The sequence below is a fragment of the Lithobates pipiens genome, unplaced genomic scaffold (assembly GCF_037356315.1).
Source record: "Lithobates pipiens isolate NorthernLeopardFrog02 unplaced genomic scaffold, aLitPip1_a1.2 Scaffold_19, whole genome shotgun sequence".
Lineage (NCBI taxonomy): Eukaryota > Metazoa > Chordata > Amphibia > Anura > Ranidae > Lithobates > Lithobates pipiens.
In genome coordinates this window covers 48,697,830-48,717,965 of record NW_027507764.1, presented here as the reverse complement: position 1 = coordinate 48,717,965, position 20,136 = coordinate 48,697,830, and the positions used below count along the sequence as shown (strand labels likewise).

The following is a 20,136-nucleotide window of genomic DNA, read 5'->3' as shown; positions in this document are numbered from 1 at the left end:
TACAATAAAAACATTTATTACAGAAAATATTTTTTTTATATTCACACTTTCTCATATTTCCCTTTTTTGCCTTTTCTGACATCCCTTTTCACATATATGCAGTTTTGCGCACATTCCTCCTTGGCCTTATTATCCATCCTACCATCGCAACAGTTTGGTATATACATGCATTCCATTATATACTTCATGATTATTTTGCCAATTTAGCAATGTTTGAATATATATACATATTGTATTATATTATAATTGACAACTGAACGGATTATCTAGGACCTCCAAGATCACTCACTTCTACCCATGCCATTTTTACCTTCCCGCTATTCCTTGGTCTGGGATTTTTGGTTGGATCCGCTCTCTCAGCTCCCTTCCCAAGCATTTATTGCTGCCATCCTCGGTGAGTGTGGCCACAGGCCTTGCCGATTGGTGAGTAGGGGGTCCTTTCTTTCTCTGTAAAGCCCCTCTTACCATTTGGCCAATTTTTATTCATGTGTTACATTACCTGTTTGGTCATTAATATTCAGATATATCCTACATGCACCAACCCCTGATGAGCGAGTCACATCTCGCGAAACGCGTCGGGGATATTAGATATTATGTATTTCATATGTAATGCAATCTTTAACCGTGTGCAAAATTGTATCGGCTTTGCCTTTGTTTTATGCTACTCTTTCACGTGTGATAATTCCTGCAATAAATGTTTTTATTGTATTTATATTTGTCAATTTCATCGGCCAATTGTACACACCTCATATAATGTCCCAAATGGCGATACCCATGTTTTTATAGTTTTGAACTTACCTCATGTTAGTTTGAGGTTGTGTTCCTGTATTCTTGACCTTAGCTTTTATGTTTAAACTAAGCTGTTTTTCTAACCAATGTAAGTTCATAACACATAATATTAACCAAAAAATTTATAAAAAATAAGCAAAAAACCCAGAAGGTAAATATGTATTGATCTTTATTGCCAGCATTACTGTACATGAGTTATTTGCAAGTAACATGGATATAAAAAGGAAATTACACTTTCACTTGCCTTTTGTATAAACTGAATGACAAACACAATTTTTTTAAAACATTTGTTTGTGGTAAAAAAAAAAAAGAAATGTACAAAAAATAAAATCAAAGATTACATAATTTACAAATTAACAAAAACAAATAAAAATAAACATTCTGTAGGCAGGAGGCATCATACACTATGAAATACACATTCAAGTAAATGAAAGTAGGCAGAGGAAATACTTCACCTCCTGTGGAATTCACCATCAACTGAAATTGTATGTTGAAAGGGGATATATATATATATATATATATATATATATATATATATTACAAAAAAAATAACATTTTCAGATTGCCTGTTGAATAATGTGTATGTAAACATAAAACTCTTTTTTAGGCCGGGTTCACACTGCTGCGGGGGGAGATCCGGATGTGATTCACACCGCACTGCAGTGCAAATCACATCCGATCTCTGTAGCGATGCGAGTTCAGCCATACAGATAGTATGGCTGAATTCGCATCGCTCCCGCAGCAAACTCGCACGGGACCCTTTTTTTGGTCCGCAACAGAATCGGATCGCATGGGTGTTCACACCATGCGATCCGATTCCTGTGCGAGTCTGCAGATCGCACTGCGATATGCGGACGGATCTGGGGGTGTCATTAACATTTCATTGACACTCCCAGCCGTTCGCATAGGGCAGTGTGAACTGCCGGCGGGAGTCATGCGATGCGGGAAAACGCCGCGGATTCGCGGCGTTCCCGCATCGCTGTGGTGTGAACCCAGCCTTACTGTTTTGAATGGAGTGGGGAAGAGTTAGACCCTCTGGCAAGTTTGTATTGCTAGAACTATGAATAAGGCGCTGGATTTGACTTATCAATAATTTATGCAAAGGTCAATTGCATTCCTATGGATTGGGTGAGGCTGCTGTCATCACAAACAGGGTACACCTTAACCAGGGGACCCAGCGTTTGGAATTTAGGTACAGAAATTCCAATGAGAGCACCAGACCAAGGAAATAAAAATAAAATGTAAGCCCTTGTACACACGGTCGGAGAATCCATCGGAATGTGTCCTATCGGACCGTGTTGTCGGATAATCCGACTGTGTGTGGTATGCATCAGACTGATTCCGTTGGAATATCCGTCGGACCCAATTTTCCAACTTGTTGGAAATATTTTCCGACAAACTGGTCCAATCGGACATACTCCGATCATGTGTAGAGAATTCCGATCGGACAAAGTGCCACGCATGCTCAGATCAAATTCCTACACCAAAGCTATTGGCTACTAGCGTGAACGTAATCCCATCGTAATGAAATTACGTCATCACCTTCTGAACGATCGGATTTTCCGACAACTTGGTCCGACCGTGTGTATGCAACAGTTTCGGACACAATCCGTCGGACAAAATCCGTCGGACAAAATCCAACAGATTTGGTTGGCAGAATGCCCGACCGTGTGTACAAGGGCTAATACTGGCGTTAGTTTAGAACAAGAAAACAGAAAATAAAATGCGTTTTGGAGGCTCAAAGAATTCTCTCTTCTTCTCAAAAAAGTGTATGGGGTTAGGAGGCTGGAAACATGTTGGCTGTTTTCCGTTTTCTTGTAATAAACTAACACAAGTATTATTGGATTTTTTGGACTTGGTGTGGCTGTCCTATTATGTTGCGTACACACGATCGGAATTCTCGTCGGAAAAAGCTCTGATGGTTTTCCCCGTCGGAATTCGGATTGAATTTCGCTCAAACTGTCTTGCCTACACATGGTCACACCAAATTCCGACGGTCAATAACACTGCAACATACAACATGTTCGACGGCACTATAAAAGGGAAGTTTAATGCCTCCGAGCACGCGTCAAATTGTTTCCGAGCATGCGTCTGAATTTTGCGTGTCGGAAATTGCATACACACGAACGAAAAATCAGATAGAAAGGTTTTCCGTCGAGAAAAATTAAGAACAGGCTCTCAATCTAAAGACAGTCGGAAATGCCGACAGAAAAAGACCGATGGGCATACACACACGATCGGAAAATCTGATGAAAAGCTTCCATCGGACTGTTTCCATCAGAAACTCCGGCCGTGTGTAAGCAGCATTAGACATTTGTTTTTGTTGCTGTCTGTTCTCACTTTCTTTCTCTCTCTGACAGTGGCCAGCAAGATCACAATGTGAACAATTTTGGAGTTGTCATCGGATCACCCAAATTTTCTGGTGACAACTGTCTAAGATTAACTCTCCCCCCCCCCATTTCGGACAACTTCCTCCCAATATGCTTTGATCCTCCAGGACAAAAAGTGAGGGAAACTTTTGCAAAGTACACACACCGACTGCAAAAAATAGGCCAATAGGGGCTTTACCCTTCCTTACTCTATCCAAAACAAACATTTGAGCTATACACACCCTACAAGTTAAATATGCAATTTATGTCCGCCCCTTTTTGATGAAATATTATTTTTGAAAGATTAGAAGCAATGCTTCAGATTTTTCCAATACATTTTTTTTTAAGTTACTCCATTGTATTGGTAATTACAAATCGACCCGCACCAACTGTATCAGCCGCGTAGAAGTATCCTAAAATATGAAGGTGATCTCCATGCAAATAAAAAATGAAAAGCTATCTAGAGTGAAAGTAGAAAAATAAAATCTGAATTATGTTTTTCTTTGCTGTTTCTGTATGCAGCATGGTATGTAAGAATTGAGTGGCAAGTGCTGTGCTGCTGACTTCTAAAGAAGCACTCCGCCAACTCAAAATACATCCCCTTGTAGCTCTTGCCTTCGTGAAAAGAGGGATCAATAACAGGGGGGTAATAGAAGGGCACAACAAGGCAGAGATTATGATTCGTAGTTATGCCCCTTTTCATATGCAACATTTTTTTGACTAGACAGGCCATAATCAATAGAAAATACATGTAGTGTCTACAAAAGATGAATAATTATAACTTAGAGTGCAGTCTTTAGCTTTGGATAATTCTGCAAATAATTTCTTGTCATCATTTTAAGATCACTGTATTAAAAGCCAAAAGAACAGTATAAGAATTTAAAAATGTTTTGTTTTCTTGTTATAAACCAACACAAATATTAAGAGATCACGTATCATGTATAGTTATGTATAGCATGCACAAAGAAAAAGAAACTGATGCAGGGATTTTCAGAAGTGATTTCCTTATTTCCCCTCTTGTAGATGCACCTATTTTTATTGTGGGGACAGCCAATGTCATTAAGAATTATCAGAAGGCTTAATATTTGACGAAACACATAAGGCGGAGCTGGTGTTCGTGATATCACCATGCATTCCGATACCAGAAAGCGGCCCGCCTGAGTCCTGGGACCAGCTTTATCTTATTACAAGCGCTCTTGTTTTTATATCTTTGTGAGCTTGCTGAGTATTTTAATAACATTTTAGTTTGCAGTTTTAAACTATGTGTTTTTTTGTGTTCTTTTTCTTCAGTATATTGGAGCCTAAATTAATAATTTTCCATACAGGAGGAGGGTTATTCTGCTCCATGTTGGCTCTCATATACACAAGTGCATACTGACTTCGCTAAGCGTGTTCAGTAGAGCATATGGTGATGGAGCTGAGGGGTGGCTTCCTTAAAGTGGAAAATTGACACTGTTAGGATGAAGATTTTTTTAGAGTCACCTCTGATTTGGAGTCAATTTCTTTATTGAATTTGGGACTTTTGTTTGGATGCATAAATCTTTTTGGACTCACGTATTCACATGTGGGGATGAATGCCTATATATTGTACTAGTGGTGGACTTTTAGCTTAAATAAGATATACGCATCAAAAATGTTCCTATTTGCACACTTAGTCAGTGCCTAGGGCAACTGGGTAAGGGGGGCCCAGCACCAAGTCTCAACATCTGCTTTTTCCTGGTTTGTGTCCCCCTTCTTGCCACCTCTGCACATTTGTGGAAGGATCAGTGTTAAGGACAATCGGCAGTTCTGTTTCAAAACCAGTGCTTCAAGCCCTTCTTGGCTTGGCTTAAAGCCTCTTTTACCATTATTCGCATGGTCTACTTACATGGAATAGCAGGCCTCATATTCTCAAAGGGGCACACTGTCATGGTTATGCAATAGAGTTCGTCTGCTTACCTATCTGCATGTGTTCATTTCTAGAGACCAGCCGACCCTCACCTGACTGCTTTTATATCCATCCTCTGGCATGGCTCCACCCTAGCTCCTATCAGACAACTCTATATTAACCTGTGCACTGCTAGCCTATCCTGCTGATCAACCTTTGTGTGTTAGCTTCCTGTTTCCTGCCGTGTGCTCTGCTACTGTTTTCCGTTACCGACTTTGGCGTGTCTTGACTATCCCTGTTTGCCTGTGATCCTGACCTTTTGGCGTGTACCCGACTATTCTTGTCTGCTTGTGGCCCCGACCTTGGCTTTGTCTCTCACCATCCCTATCCTCCTGTTGCCTACTGTGGGTGTGAGCTGGGGGACCCTGGGGGTCGCGACCTGGAGCCAGTTGCAGCCAAGTCCATCCTCACCACCAGAGGCGCTGGTGAACACTTGCTGGCTCTTAGACTCCGCGCCCCAGGGAATCTTACGCTCTTACCCCAGTGGGATCTGTCCCCCGTCTGCAGCAGTCAGCCGTAGGGTCCACAACCTTGCGGTGCACTCTTAAGCCCTACGGTGTGCATCTGTCACCTGGGCTCTAGGTGACCTGACACACACCTAATTTTCAGTAAAAATAAATGTTACAGAAAGCTGCCATAGAATGCAGACACACAACAGGAGAGGGCCAAAGAACGGGCATGCGACAAGAGATGGCCAGGGACTGCGGACATTCTACAGGAGATGCTGGAGACCTAGTTCAGGAGCAAGTCACAGACCAAAGACTTGTTACATGAGACTGCCAGAGATCACTGCTATTACAGATCCTCTGAAAATCAATGCTTCCACATTCATATATCCCCCTTAAAATAATTTGATATTTCTTCCAGCAAAATCCATTATAAAGTTTGGAGGAAAAAAAAAAAACATACAAAGAACAGGGATGGACAGCACAAAAATAAAATAAAAATTAGGGCGTGAAAGAAATAAACCAAACCATCTCAAGAATTTTTTCCTTCACCGCATATAAACCCTTCTAAGGCCATTCAATAAATGTCCAAGGGCCAGTGGTGGGGCACCTAGGATTTATGAGTTTATTGGAGAAGATAGCTCTACTTTACGGTTAATAATCTCAGGTTATTGAAATATATCAACATGGCTGTCTAGGTCTAGGAGGAGGATGTGTGGCCATTAGGTTCCTTCGTCCACTGCCCTGGTGGGGTTTAGGAGAGCCCCACCCAGTATTCGTTGATTGGCTTCAGCTGATCATAAGGAACAGGGTTTTTGGTTAGGTGGAACTTAAAGGGGCTGTAAAGGTTAATTTTTTTATTTTCTACATAGGTTCCTTTAAGCTAGTGCATTGTTGGTTCACTTACCTTTTCCTTCGATTTCCCTTCTAAATGTTTTTTTTTCTTTGTCTGAATATCTCACTTCCGGTTTCTCCTCAGTAAACTTCACACCATCATCTGAGCGGTGTTTAGTCAGCCAGAACAGCTTTACTGAGGAGGAACAGGAAGTGAGACATTCAGACAAAGAAAACAAAGAAAAAAACATTTAGAAGGGAAATGGAAGGAAAAGATAAGTGAGCCAACAATGCACTAGCTTAAAGGAACCTATTTAGAAAATAAAAACGAACCTTTACAACCCCTTTAAGTATAAACAAAGTTCACCACCATCTGAGTGTAGCAACTTATCTAAAAAGCATATTGAATGATATATAGACGTTAAAAACAGGCACATCATCCCTCTTGTGCCTGTTTTTAACTTCTATATGTGAATGCATATATATCATTTTTTATGCTTTTCAAATAAATTGCTACACTCAGATGGTGGTGCCCTTTTTTTTATATTTTTTACACTATTGTAGGAATCTTGCAGCCAAGGTCGGATTATAAAGAATTTCCCTGGCACAAGGGATGGGGTGTTTTCTAAAAAGTTCCCTTTATTTACATTCAACAGGCCAAAAAAAAAATTAAAATGGGTTCCCCTAATCAAACAAAAAAAAAAAAACAATTTCTAACTACAAGATTTTAAAATGAATAATAATTTGAGTTTTTTGTTTAAGTTTTAGGACTTTTTGTGTGGTTTCTTTCAGGATACGTAAATTCACGGAGCAATAGCTGTTGATTTCCCTTCTTAGCAATATTTGGCTCTTGCATCATATTAAAAAAAAAAAGTATTAATGATATCATTATCAAAAAGTCCTGGGCTCATATACAAGCTTTCTCTGTATGGTGTGCCTATCTATTTACGAACTGTACAGACACATTTTTCAAGAATACATCATGAAAATAAGTTAAGTATAAATAAGGAGGGATGGACGGGTGGGGGGGGGTTCCAAAACAAGAGACACAAGTTCTAACTAGAAAATGGCTATTGTATATACACATTATTGACCCCGGTACAGAAACTCTACTCTCATCCTGGTTTTCAACACTTTTTTTTATTTCTCTTAAAGCAGAACATAAGTTGTTTTTTTTGTTTGTTTTTTAATGCAAAAACTCTGAAATTGCAAATGAAATTTAGTGCATGACTGCACACTCGCACGGCTATTCGTCCTGTCAAGCTGCATCTCTATTTGTTCTGTTGGAATGGGGGCTATATCAAATTATATTTTCTGTCCAAATTGAATAGAAACGTGGTACCCTCCTCTAATGAATTTTTTTACTGTAATGGTTCTTAACATGTTTTTTTTTTTATAAAAATAACAATTTAAAATGAAATTAGGATATAAATGCGAAATAAATACATAAATAACATTTGACTTGGAGAGAAAGTAGCCTTGTAACGTTCCATTTTGCCCCCATTCGCTCAGAGCATGCAGTTATACAGAATAAATAGCTCTGCACATTTTCTAAAAATACACAGCTAAGTGTTTTGTGGCTATTCCAAAAGTTCTCTCATCTGCTTTGTGGGCCTAGAGCGGGACCTGAGATTCTCTATGACCTTTAGGCTTGAGTTTGCAGGCTGCCCAGCGAGAGGTCATAGATTTTCCACAATTTCAGGCCTAGAGCAGGACCTTGGATCCTCTATGACCTCTTGCTTGAGCTTTGCAAGCTGCACAGACCAGAGGTTGTAACCTTTCCACACCTTCAGGACTAGAGCATGACCTGGGACTCTCTATGACCTCTTGGCTTGAACTTTGCAAGCTGCACAGCTCAGAGGTCATAGATGTTCCAAAACCTTCAGACCTAGGGCAGGACCTGGAATTCTCCATGACCCGTTGGCTTGAGCTTTTCAGGCTGCACATCCCAGAAGTCATAGACTTTCCACCCATTTAGGCCTAAAGCAGGGTTTGATTTTCTCTATGACCTCTTGGCATGGCATGAGCCCAGAGGTTGTTGACTTTCCACACCCTAAGGCCTAGAACAGGACCTGAGATTCTCTATGACCCTAAGCGTGACCTTTGCAGGCTGCACAGCCCAGAGGTTGTAATCTTTCCATGCCTTCAGGACTAGAGCATGAACTGGGATTCTCTATTACCTCTTGGCTTGAACTTTGCAAGCTGCACAGCTCAGAGGTCATAGACTTTCCAAAGCTTCAGGCCTAGGGCAGAACCTGGAATTCTCTCTGACCCATTGGCTTGAGCTTTGCAAGCTGCATAGCCCTGAAGTTGTAGACTTTCCACGCCTTTAGGCCTAGAGCAGGACTTGATTTTCTCTATAACCTCTTGACATGGCATAAGCCCAGAGGTTGTTTCCACACTCTATGGCCTAGAACAGGACCTGAAACTCTCTATGACCCTTAGGTTTAAGCTTTGCAGGCTGCACAGCCCAGAGGTCATAGATTTCCCATTCCTTCAGGCCTAGAGCAGGACCCGAAATTCTCTATAACCTTTTGGCTTGAGCTTTGCAAGCTACCCAGCCCACACGTCATAGACTTTACATGCCTTCAGACGTAGAGCAAGACCTGATTTTCTCTATGACCTCTTGACATGGCATGAGCCCAGAGGTTGTTTCCACACTCTATGGCCTAGAACAGGACCTGAAACTCTCTATGACCCTTAGGTTTAAGCTTTGCAGGCTGCACAGCCCAGAGGTCATAGATTTCCCATTCCTTCAGGCCTAGAGCAGGACCCGAAATTCTCTATAACCTTTTGGCTTAAGCTTTGCAAGCTACCCAGCCCACACGTCATAGACTTTACATGCCTTCAGACCTAGAGCAGGACCTGATTTTCTCTATGACCTCTTAGCTTGAGCTCTGCAGGCTGCACAGTTCAGAGTTTGTAGACGTTTCACACCTTCACCGAATTTGGCATAAGGGACAAAGACTAGTACTCCCCAAACTGTGGATCCTCCCAGTTCTACCCTGTGTTCTGCCTTCTCTTTTGATTGACAGCATTTAAAATAAGTAACAAAGCGGCTGATAAGAAAACGAGAGAGAATGGAGAACTTCCCTACTGCATTCCAGTTTCGTGTCCCTCCTGAGAACATCCTGCTAATGTTGCGGAAGAGCCTCTACAAGACGGCATATGGATAATATAAACTATGGACAATATGAAATATGAATAACCTGATTTTCTCTATGACCTCTTGGTTAGAAATTTGCAAGCTGCACAGCCTAAAGGTCGTAGAATTTTCACACCTTTCTCTAAATTGGCATAAACCATGGACAATACAAAATATGGCTAATGCAAAAGGTAACCTATATTTTCACGTATGAATCCATGCAAAATGTTTAACTTGCAATTTCTGGGTCTTTGCATTAAAAAAAAAAAAAAAAAATTATTTAATTCTGCTTTAAATGTCTACGTGATACTTCTAGCACAAGACACCATCCCTTATGAAAAGAGGCATTTTCTATGGCAATACTAGTTAAGTGCATATCATGCTGCACTAATATAGTGCAATTCTTGCCTTACATACAGCAAAAAAATGATGTAGGCAACATTAGGAGAGTTAGAGAAAGTAAAAACATGGTCCAATTTACAAGTGGGTAATTGGTCAGAGATAATATAAAATACTGCATTACAGGACACTTTTATTGACGTGTACCGTGGCATAGGAGAGTGACCCGAATTGTGGTCCCATATTGAAGTCAGGTGGAATATGTATTTTGTAAACTATCTGAATACTGAACGTCTTTATATTGTATTATTTACAGCAAACCTAATTAATTCCGAGGACAAGCAGGAGATTATCATTTGTTCGGTCGGTGGCTGATCGCATGGCGCAAGTTCGTGAGTATTGGTTAGAGAAGGTTAGGATGCCTGTTTTATTTCAGGTCTGTTTGTGTTTATAATTACAGTGAGATGGTTTTCACTTCACGATCAAGTCCTCGGGTTCAAGACCGTCCAATGTAGTAGCAGTGAGAACTGTGCTTTAGCATTCCGCCATATTACTGCCCGTTCCTTTATAATCAAAGTATCCTTTCCTTTTTCCTTAAAGATGTCCTTTTCTTCTCTGAACATTGACACTTTGTCCTTGTCTGATCATTTCTGATATGCAACAGATGGAATGTATATTTTGCTTTTCCAGGTTTTGCACAAGTTTTTTTTTTTTTTACATGTCCGCATCTCCGTCGTAAGCCAAGGTTAGCGGTTTCAGGCGGTTGTTTTGCCTTCTTGGTGGTTTCTTTGGCTTCTTACTATAATAAAAAAAATGAAGGAGACATTTTTTTTTTTATTTAACAATGAAAGATTATTTTATTAAGGTTTCATACATACTGGCATATTAGGGCTCATTCACACGTGCAGATAAAAATGGGTTAAGTTGTGTACAACATATAGTTTTGTGCATGTCTAAATGCAGCCTTATAGGAAAAAATTTGCATTGCCTTTAGCTGTGCAAAAAAAAAAGTAGGACAAGCTGCGCCCAGGGCTGCACAGAACTTATGTGCAGATTTTACATGTACTGTATGCTTATGGATGTTTTACAAAATAGATTTTTTTCCACCCACAAATATTTGTGAATGATACAACGTGGCCCTAATGCTGAAAAATTGCTCTAAGTGCCGGTTCACACTGGGGCAGCTTCAAAGTCATCCAACTCTGAAGCCGCCCCACACAGTGCGGCTTGCAAAACAACATCAATGCAAGCCACTCCGAAGTTGCCCTCCAAGTAGTACAGGAACCTTTTTCTAAGTCGGAGCCACTCGAGTCGCTCCCATTAGAACCGTTCCTTGGCACTGCATGAAACGTGACTTGTCAGGAGGCTAAGTCGCCTGACAGGCCGCCCCGGTGTGAACCGGCACTTAACCTAACATGCATTTAATCCTTGAAGAAAGTGCAGGGGAGCCTATCTGTAGATTTTGTTTTCCAGCCCGAATTTAGGTGGCTATTATTATTATTATACAGGATTTATATAGCGCCAACAATTTGCACAGCACTTTACAACATGAGGGCAGAGAGTACAGTTACACTACAATTCAATACAGAAGGAATCAGAGGGCCTTGCTCATTGGCGCTTACAATCTAGGCTATTATTTTACTTTATTAGATTTTGTTTCACATCCTAGTTTACAAAAAAAGTAATAATCTGTTGATATTTTGTTTGTTGTCAGATTTTTTAATTATTACCCATGACTCTCTGAATTGTTAACTTGGTTTGCTACTAATCATTGCAAAATTTTGAGCGTTATTTCCTATACTCAAAAAAAGACAGTTGTAGCAAGATACAGAAAGAGTGAGCAAAGAGTAAATAACCTTACATAGGTAGGTACAATATATTAGGCTTACTAGATGAGAAGGAAAGAAAAGGAAAAAGAATAAAAGAAAAAAAAGAAAGAGAAAAATGAAAAAAAAGAAAAGGAAAGAAAAGAATAAGAAAAGAAAAAAGTACAGAAAAGAAGGGGAAAAAAAATAGAGTTAAGAAAAGAAGTGAAATAAAAAGAAAATGAAAGAAAAGAAGGAAAACAAAATGAGTGAGCAAAGAGTAAAAAACCCTACATAGGTAGGTACAAGACTTACTATGAGGCTTACTAGATGAGAAGGAAAGAAAGGAAAAAGAAAAGAAAAGAAAAAAAAAGAAAAAGGAAAGAAAAGGAAAACAAAGGAAAGAGAAGGGGAAACAAAAGAAGGAAAGAAAGAAAGAAAGAAAGAAAGAAAGAAAGAAAGAAAGAAAGAAAAAAGGAAGGAAAGAAAGGAAAGATGAATAGTCAGTCACTGTAATGAAAGAAGAATTGTAGATGTCTCAAGGCATGTAAATGAAAGTAAGGAAGAAAAAAAGGAAAGAAAATGGAAAAAAAGGGGGTAAAAAAAAGGAAAGAAAAAGGGAAATAAAAAGAAAAGGAAAAAAGAAGAAACAAAAAAAAAGAAAAGAAAAAGGGCACAAAATGAGTAAAAAAAAAACCTACATTAGGTAGGTATACAATATGGAGCTTACTAGATGAGAAGGAAAGAAAAGAAAAAGAGAATAAAAGAAAAAAAAAGTGAAGGAAAGGAAAAGAAAAGGAAAAAGAAAAGCAAAGAAAAGAAGAGAAAAAAATGGGAAAAAGGAAAGAAAAGAAGGGGAAAAAAAGAAGGAAAGAAAGAAGAGAAGGAAAGAAAAAAGAAGAAAAAAAGGAAAGATGAATTATATCAGTCATTGGAATGAAAGAAAAATTGCAGATGTCTCAATGCACGTATTTTAGGCACATATTTTGCAGAGGATCTTCTGCTACCCCCAGCAAGAACCTGTGTTCCATGTAGAAAATATTCATATGCCTGTGTGAATGAGTACTCCTGTCTACGTTGTATGTTTCTGCCAGGAAATGGCTGTAAAATCAAGCATAAAAATACTTGTATTGGTGCCTAATTATGGAATTTTTGGAGTTTACAGGTGTATGGAGTTTAGAATCGTATGAGCATAAACTCATTCTAAACTGCCAGAATAGTCATTTAGCCACTGGAATACATTTGCAACCATTTGTGTGCATTCAGGTGCATTTAGGAGCATTACAAAAGTAAATCATAAGCTCCTCTCCGAACACACCTTTTGGACATTTTTTTTATGCCTGCTGCTCTTAAAATATGGATCTAAAAGCCTAATGTGCATGGTCACATTTTCAAAACCTTATGGAATAACTGTTATGAAAATAATGATTTATAAGCTATTGCTTTTAGATATACTTTTAGGTATACTTTATGTTCAAGAAGATGTTCAAGAAGATACATGGCCATCAATATGTTAGTCCTATTGATGGATAGTGATGATCTGAACATACAGTTAGGGCCATAAATATTTGGACAGTGACACAAGTTTTGTTATTTTAGCTGTTTACAAAAACATGTTCAGAAATACAATTATATATATAATATGGGCTGAAAGTGCACACTCCCAGCTGCAATATGAGAGTTTCCACATCCAAATCGGAGAAAGGGTTTAGGAATCATAGCTCTGTAATGCATAGCCTCCTCTTTTTCAAGGGACCAAAAGTAATTGGACAATGGACTCTAAGGGCTGCAATTAACTCTGAAGGCGTCTCCCTCGTTAACCTGTAATCAATTAAGTAGTTAAAAGGTCTGGGGTTGATTCCAGGTGTGTGGTTTTGCATTTGGAAGCTGTTGCTGTGACCAGACAACATGCGGTCAAAGGAACTCTCAATTGAGGTGAAGCAGAACATCCTGAGGCTGAAAAAAAAGAAAAAATCCATCAGAGAGATAGCAGACATGCTTGGAGTAGCAAAATCAACAGTCGGGTACATTCTGAGAAAAAAGGAATTGACTGGTGAGCTTGGGAACTCAAAAAGGGCTGGGCGTCCATGGAAGACAACAGTGGTGGATGATCGCCGCATACTTTCTTTGGTGAAGAAGAACCCGTTCACAACATCAACTGAAGTCCAGAACACTCACAGGGAAGTAGGTGTATCTGTCTCTAAGTCAACAGTAAAGAGAAGACTCCATGAAAGTAAATACAAAGGGTTCACATGTAGATGCAAACCATTCATCAATTCCAAAAATAGACAGGCCAGAGTTAAATTTGCCCAAAAACACCTCAAGAAGCCAGCTCAGTTCTGGAAATGTATTCTATGGACAGATGAGACAAAGATCAACCTGTACCAGAATGATGGGAAGAAAAAAGTTTGGAGAAGAAAGGGAACGGCACATGATCCAAGGCACACCACATCCTCTGTAAAACATGGTGGAGGCAACGTGATGGCATGGGCATGCATGGCTTTCAATGGCACTGGGTCACTTGTGTTTATTGATGACATAACAGCAGACAAGAGTAGCCGGATGAATTCTGAAGTGTACCGGGATATACTTTCAGCCCAGATTCAGCCAAATGGTGCAAAGTTGATCAGACGGCGCTTCATAGTACAGATGGACAATGACCCCAAGCATACAGCCAAAGCTACCCAGGAGTTCATGAGTGCAAAAAAGTGGAACATTCTGCAATGGCCAAGTCAATCACCAGATCTTAACCCAATTGAGCATGCATTTCACTTGCTCAAATCCAGACTTAAGACAGAAAGACCCACAAACAAGCAAGACCTGAAGGCTGCGGCTGGAAAGGCCTGGCAAAGCATTAAGAAGGAGGAAACCCAGCGTTTGGTGATGTCCATGGGTTCCAGACTTAAGGCAGTGATTGCCTCCAAAGGATTTGCAACAAAATATTGAATAAATAAATATTTTGTTTGGGTTATGTTTATTTGTCCAATTACTTTTGAGCTCCTAAAATGTGGAGTGTTTGTAAAGAAATGTGTACAATTCCTACATTTTCTATCAGGTATTTTTGTTCAACCCTTCAAATTAAACGTTACAATCTGCACTTGAATTCTGTTGTAGAGGTTTCATTTCAAATCCAATGCGGTGGCATGCAGAGCCCAACTTGCGAAAATTGTGTCACTGTCCAAATATTTATGGCCCTAACTGTACCTGTGTTCAGTTTGAGCTGATCATTAATAAAGTTCAGGTGCTGAATCTGAACCCCACAAAGTCAAAGGGAGCCAAATGTTAAACTGTAAAGACCATTTTCTAGACCAGTGGTCTCCAAACCCTTTGCTTGCCTTTATCCAGCCCTTGGGGCACTATTCCTCCCACTGATATTAACAATGGAGCATAATTCCTGACACTGACACCAGTGATGGGGCATTATTCCTTCTGCCAGGACATTTTCTGCTCCCACTGGCCACAGTCTAGCCCCTCTAAAGATAAAAACTGGCCCTAGTTGTCAAACACATGGCACGGTGGGCTGGGAACTGCTTTGGGGGACATGTACTAAACTAGAGATTTTTTTTTTTCATTCCATTTGAAGGAGCGGCATTTTTATTAATGCTTAAGGTGAAACATTAAACATGCAAAATTCCTTCAAATACCGTGCTGGCCGGATGCCCTTAACCTGCCTGGGAAGTCTTGCATCTGTACGATAAACAGTGCCTTGGAAAAGTATTCATACCCCTGAAATTTTCCACTTTTTGTCTTGTTACAATCAAAAACATAAATGTATTTTATTGGGATTTTATGTGATAGACCAACACAAAGTGGCACATAATTGTAAAGTGGAAGGAAAATGATAAATGGTTTTCAATATTTTTTACAAATAAATATGTGAAAAATGTGGGGTGCATTTGTATTCAGCCCCCCTGAGTCAATACTTTGTAGAACCTCCTTTCACTGAATTTATAGCTTTTTGGGGATGTCTCTACCAGCTTTTTTTTGCCCATTCTTCTTTGCAGATTGGATGGAGAGCGTCTGTGAACAGCAATTTTCAAGTCTTGCCACAGATTCTCAATTGGATTTAGGTCTGGACTTTGACTGGGCCATTCCAACACATGAATATGCTTTGATCTAAACCATTCCATTGTTGCTCTGGCTGTATGTTTAGGGTCGTTGTCCTGCTGGAAGGTGAACCTCCACCTCAGTCTCAAATCTTTTGCAGACTCTAACAGGTTTTCTTCTAATATTGCCCTGTATTTGGCTCCATCCATCTTCCCATCAACTCTGACCAGCTTCCCTGTCCCTGCTGAAGAAAAGCATCCCCACAACATGATGCTGCCACCACCATGTTTCACGGTGGGGATGGTGTGTTCAGGGTGATGTGCAGTGTTTGTTTTCTGCCTCACATAACGTTTTGCTTTTAGGCCAGAAAGTTACATTTTGGTCTCATCTGACCAGAGCACCTTCTTCCACATGTTTGCTGTATCCCCCACATGACTTCTCGCAAACTGCAAAGGGGACTTCTTATGGCTTTTTTTCAACAATGGCTTTCTTCTTGCCACTCTTCCATAAAGGCCAGATTTGTGGACGACTATTAGTTGTCCTGTGGACAGATTCTCCCACCTGAGCTGTGGATCTCTGCAGCTCCTACAGAGTTACCATGGACCTCTTGGCTGCTTCTCTGATGAATGCTCTCCTTGCCCGGCCTGTCAGTTTAGGTGGACGGCCATGTCTTGGTAGGTTTGCAGTTGTGCCATACCCTTTCCATTTTTGGATGATGGATTGAACAGAGCTCTGTGAGATGTCCAAAGCTTGGAATATTTTTTTATAACCTAACCCTGCTTTAAACATCTCCACAACTTTATCCCTGACCTGTCTGGTGTGTTCCTTGACCTTCATGATGCTGATTGTTCACTAAGGTTCTCTAACAAACCCCTGAGGGCCTCACAGAACAGCTGTGTTTATACTGAGATTAAATTACACACAGGTGGACTCTAATTATTAATTAGGTGACTTCTGAAGGCAATTGGTTCCACTAGATTTTAGTTAGGGGTATCAGAGTAAAGGGGGCTGAATACAAATGCACGTCACACTTTTCACATATTTATTTGTGAAAAAAATTGAAAATCATTTTCCTTCCCCTTCACAATTATGTGCCACTTTGTGTTGGTCTATCACATAAAATCCCAATAAAATACATTTATGTTTTCAGTTAACATGACAAAGTGTGGAAAATGTCAAGGGGTATGAATACTTTTTCAAGGCACTGTGTAGTTTTCTCATTTTGCTTTTATATATACACACTGGTATATTTGTTTTTATGCCACTTGAAATTTTCATTCACAAGGTGTTAAATTATCAATTTTGTTAATTGGGATTTGCACATCTTTTGTTTGTTTTTTTGTTTTTTTCACCGATGATGTTTGGTGCAGTACCCAATTAAAGCCTGCTGATGGCAATGTTGTACAGGTTGACTGCTATTTTTTTCTTGTTAGACCCAAAGCAGACTAGAATGAGCACACACATATTTGGCTTTCATAGTACTCTTGTAGCTTCCATCGCTGACCACTATATGAAAATGTAAATTGCCTGGCTGCCTTTGGTGTCAGCACATTCTGAGTCTCCGCTCCGAGAGAAGCATGAACAACTCCTGAACTACTAATTATTATTATTATTATTATTATAATACAGGATCTGTATAGTGCCAACCGTTTGCACTGTGCTTTACAATAGGGAGACATAATAGTTAATAATAATTAATAATAATAATTATTATTGTTATTATTATTTTTGGGGTCACAAGCTCACAGCTGTGTGTGGCCATGTGAATGTAGCCTTATGGAGCCACCACATCGAAGGACCGGTAATCTGCAACACATTACATGTTTTCAAAGTAACTATCAAAGTCTGCACTAATAGGTAGTGAGGCGACTTGCAAGGAATATGCAAATTCCGAACAGATATACGGAAAAAGCAGCGCTGCATTTACTGTATGTTACATTTTTTGCTACTGGGTGTAGATGCACTTAAATTGAAAAAATGCAGTCAACGTAGCCTGCAAGATTTTTTTTTTTTCAAAGCAGTGCAATGTGGGAATGGGGCCCTACTGCGCTCAAAGTCATTATATTATGCTATTGCAAAGCGGTTGTTGCAATATTTTATGTCACACTGTATATGCTATTAGATTGTAAGCTCTTCTGAGCATGGCCCTCTTAATCCTCTTATATTTTATTGTATTATAACGGTATTGTCTCCCTTTTATATTGTAAAGCTCTGCGTAAAGTGTTGGCACTAGGGATGAGAACTTTCGAACGGACCCCAAATTCGTACGAACTTTAGAACCCCATTGAAGTCTATGGGACTCGAACGTTCGAAATGAAAAGTGCTAATTTTAACGGCTAATATGCAAGATACTGTCCTTAAAAGGGTTTGGGGACCTGGCTCCTGCCCCAGGGGACATGGGTCAATGCCTAAAATGTTTTTAAAAATGGCCGTTTTGGCGGGAGCACTGATTTTAATGATGATTAAAGTGAAAAAAAAAAGTGAAATATTCCTTTAAATATGGTGCCTGGGGGGTGTCTATAGTATGCCTGTGAAGTGCCACGTGTTTCCCGTGTTTAGAACAGTCCCTGCACAAAATGACATTAAACAGAAATAACATAATTGAAAACTGCTTGCGGTTTTAATGTTATATCTGGTTCCTGCAATATGGTTGAAAACCATTGAGAAAAATGGCATGGGTAACCCTCCCTGCCCATTACCAACCCCTTTAGGTCTTGTACGCATATTAAGGGGAACCCCGTACCCATATTAAAAAAAGGAAATGTGTGTGGCCCCCAGGCCCTATATACTCAGAACAGCAGTATACAGGCGGTGCAAACAAGACAGGGACTGTGTAGGTTTGTTGCGTTAAGTTGAATCTGTTTGTAATTTTCAACTGGTACATTTTTAAAGTGTAGCTCCAGTCAAAAAATCTATTTTTAAGCTTTTCGGAAAACATGGGAAGGGTTATCACCCCTGTATAATTTGTTTTGTCGTCCATCTTTTTTCATCTCACTTGCTGTTGTCTCCTTCCATTTACAAGTAGGAGATGTTTGTAAGTTGGATGTTTGAAAGTAGGGGCCTGCCCTATATGCTCTGCAGAAATGGCGGAACAAGGTGTTGGTTTTGCCACAACATTGTAAGCCCTCAAAGTGACTCTTGGTGGGCCCTGGAGCGCCCTGCTGTGAACGATTATATCAAGAATTGTAATTACATGCCATTGTTGAACAGTGGTAGAAAAATTTACCTTTGGTGGTTGTGGTGCTGGTGCCACAACACTATAAGTCCTCACAGTTACTCTGGGTGGGCACAGGAAAGGGGCCCTCCTGTGAAATATTATATCAAGAATTGTAATTACATGTCCCTGTTAAACAGGGGCAGAAAAATTGGGCCTTAGGCACTGGTGCTGGTGCCACCACACTGCAACCTCTCCCATATACTCTAGTTTTATTGCAGGAATTAGCCCTGCTGCAAAGCATTGCATCAAAAATTGTAATTAAACGCCCCTGTTAAACAGGGGCAGAAAAATTGGGCTGATGGCATCACCCAGAACCAGAAATGTTCTTCCAACATATCAGCGGAGGAGGAAGAGGATAGACAATCAACATAACAGGACAGTCACTCAGCATCAGCATAGGCAGTCTTGAAGGGATGTGATATTTAAAAAAAAATGATTCGGTTACATCAGCTTCAGGTGCTTGGTAGCTGTGGGTGATCCAAGACTGATTCATCTTAATGAAGGTCAGTCGATCAACTGATTCGGTGGACAGGCGCACCCTGTGATCGGTAACAAAGCCACCAGCAGCACTGAAGGTGCGTTCCGAAAGAACGCTGGATGCAGGACAGGCCAGTAGCTCAATTGCATACTGTGCAAGCTCTGGCCAGTGATCCATCCTCAAGACCCAGTAAGCCAGAGGATTTTCGGTGGGAAAGGTGTCCAAGTCTGACCTTGCCCCTAGGTATTCCTGCACCATGTAAATCAGACGCTGGCGATGGTTGCTGGAACCGATCATACCTTGGGGCTGCGGACTAAAAAATTGTCTGAAAGCATCAGTCAGAAGGCCACCTTCTCCACCGCTCCTTCTGACCGATGCCTCAGCAACACGTTGTCCAGGACCAGGAGTTTGAAACCTCCCAGTCTCTGGGAACGCGTTGCACAGACCTTTCTGCAAGGCCTCCCGGAGATGTCTCATCCTCTGCTCCCTCTGCGATGGCAAGATAAGGTCGGCAACCTTACCCTTGTACCGTGGATCAAGGAGAGTGGCCAGCCAGTAATGGTCCCTCTCCTTGATCCGAAGAATACGAGGATCCTTCCGCAGGCTTTGCAGGATCAGGGAGGCCATGCAGCGTAGGTTAGCTGAGGCATTCAGTCCGGAGTCCTCTGGGTCACTAAGGACAACATGATCCGCAGCTACCTCCTCCCAGCCACGTACAAGTCCACGTGCTTCTTGGGACT

General features: G+C 40.4%; 1 protein-coding gene across 1 annotated transcript in view; it reads right to left on the bottom strand.

The window, feature by feature from the left end:
- Positions 1-941: 941 nt before the first annotated feature.
- The window catches only part of THSD7A (thrombospondin type 1 domain containing 7A), a 443,828-nt gene continuing 424,633 nt past the window's right edge, over positions 942-20,136 (bottom strand). Inside the window, exon 29 of the mRNA XM_077490719.1 lies at positions 942-10,648. Coding sequence (XP_077346845.1) covers positions 10,564-10,648 — 85 coding nt within the window. The 3' untranslated portion in view covers positions 942-10,563. The remainder of the gene's footprint in view (positions 10,649-20,136) is intronic.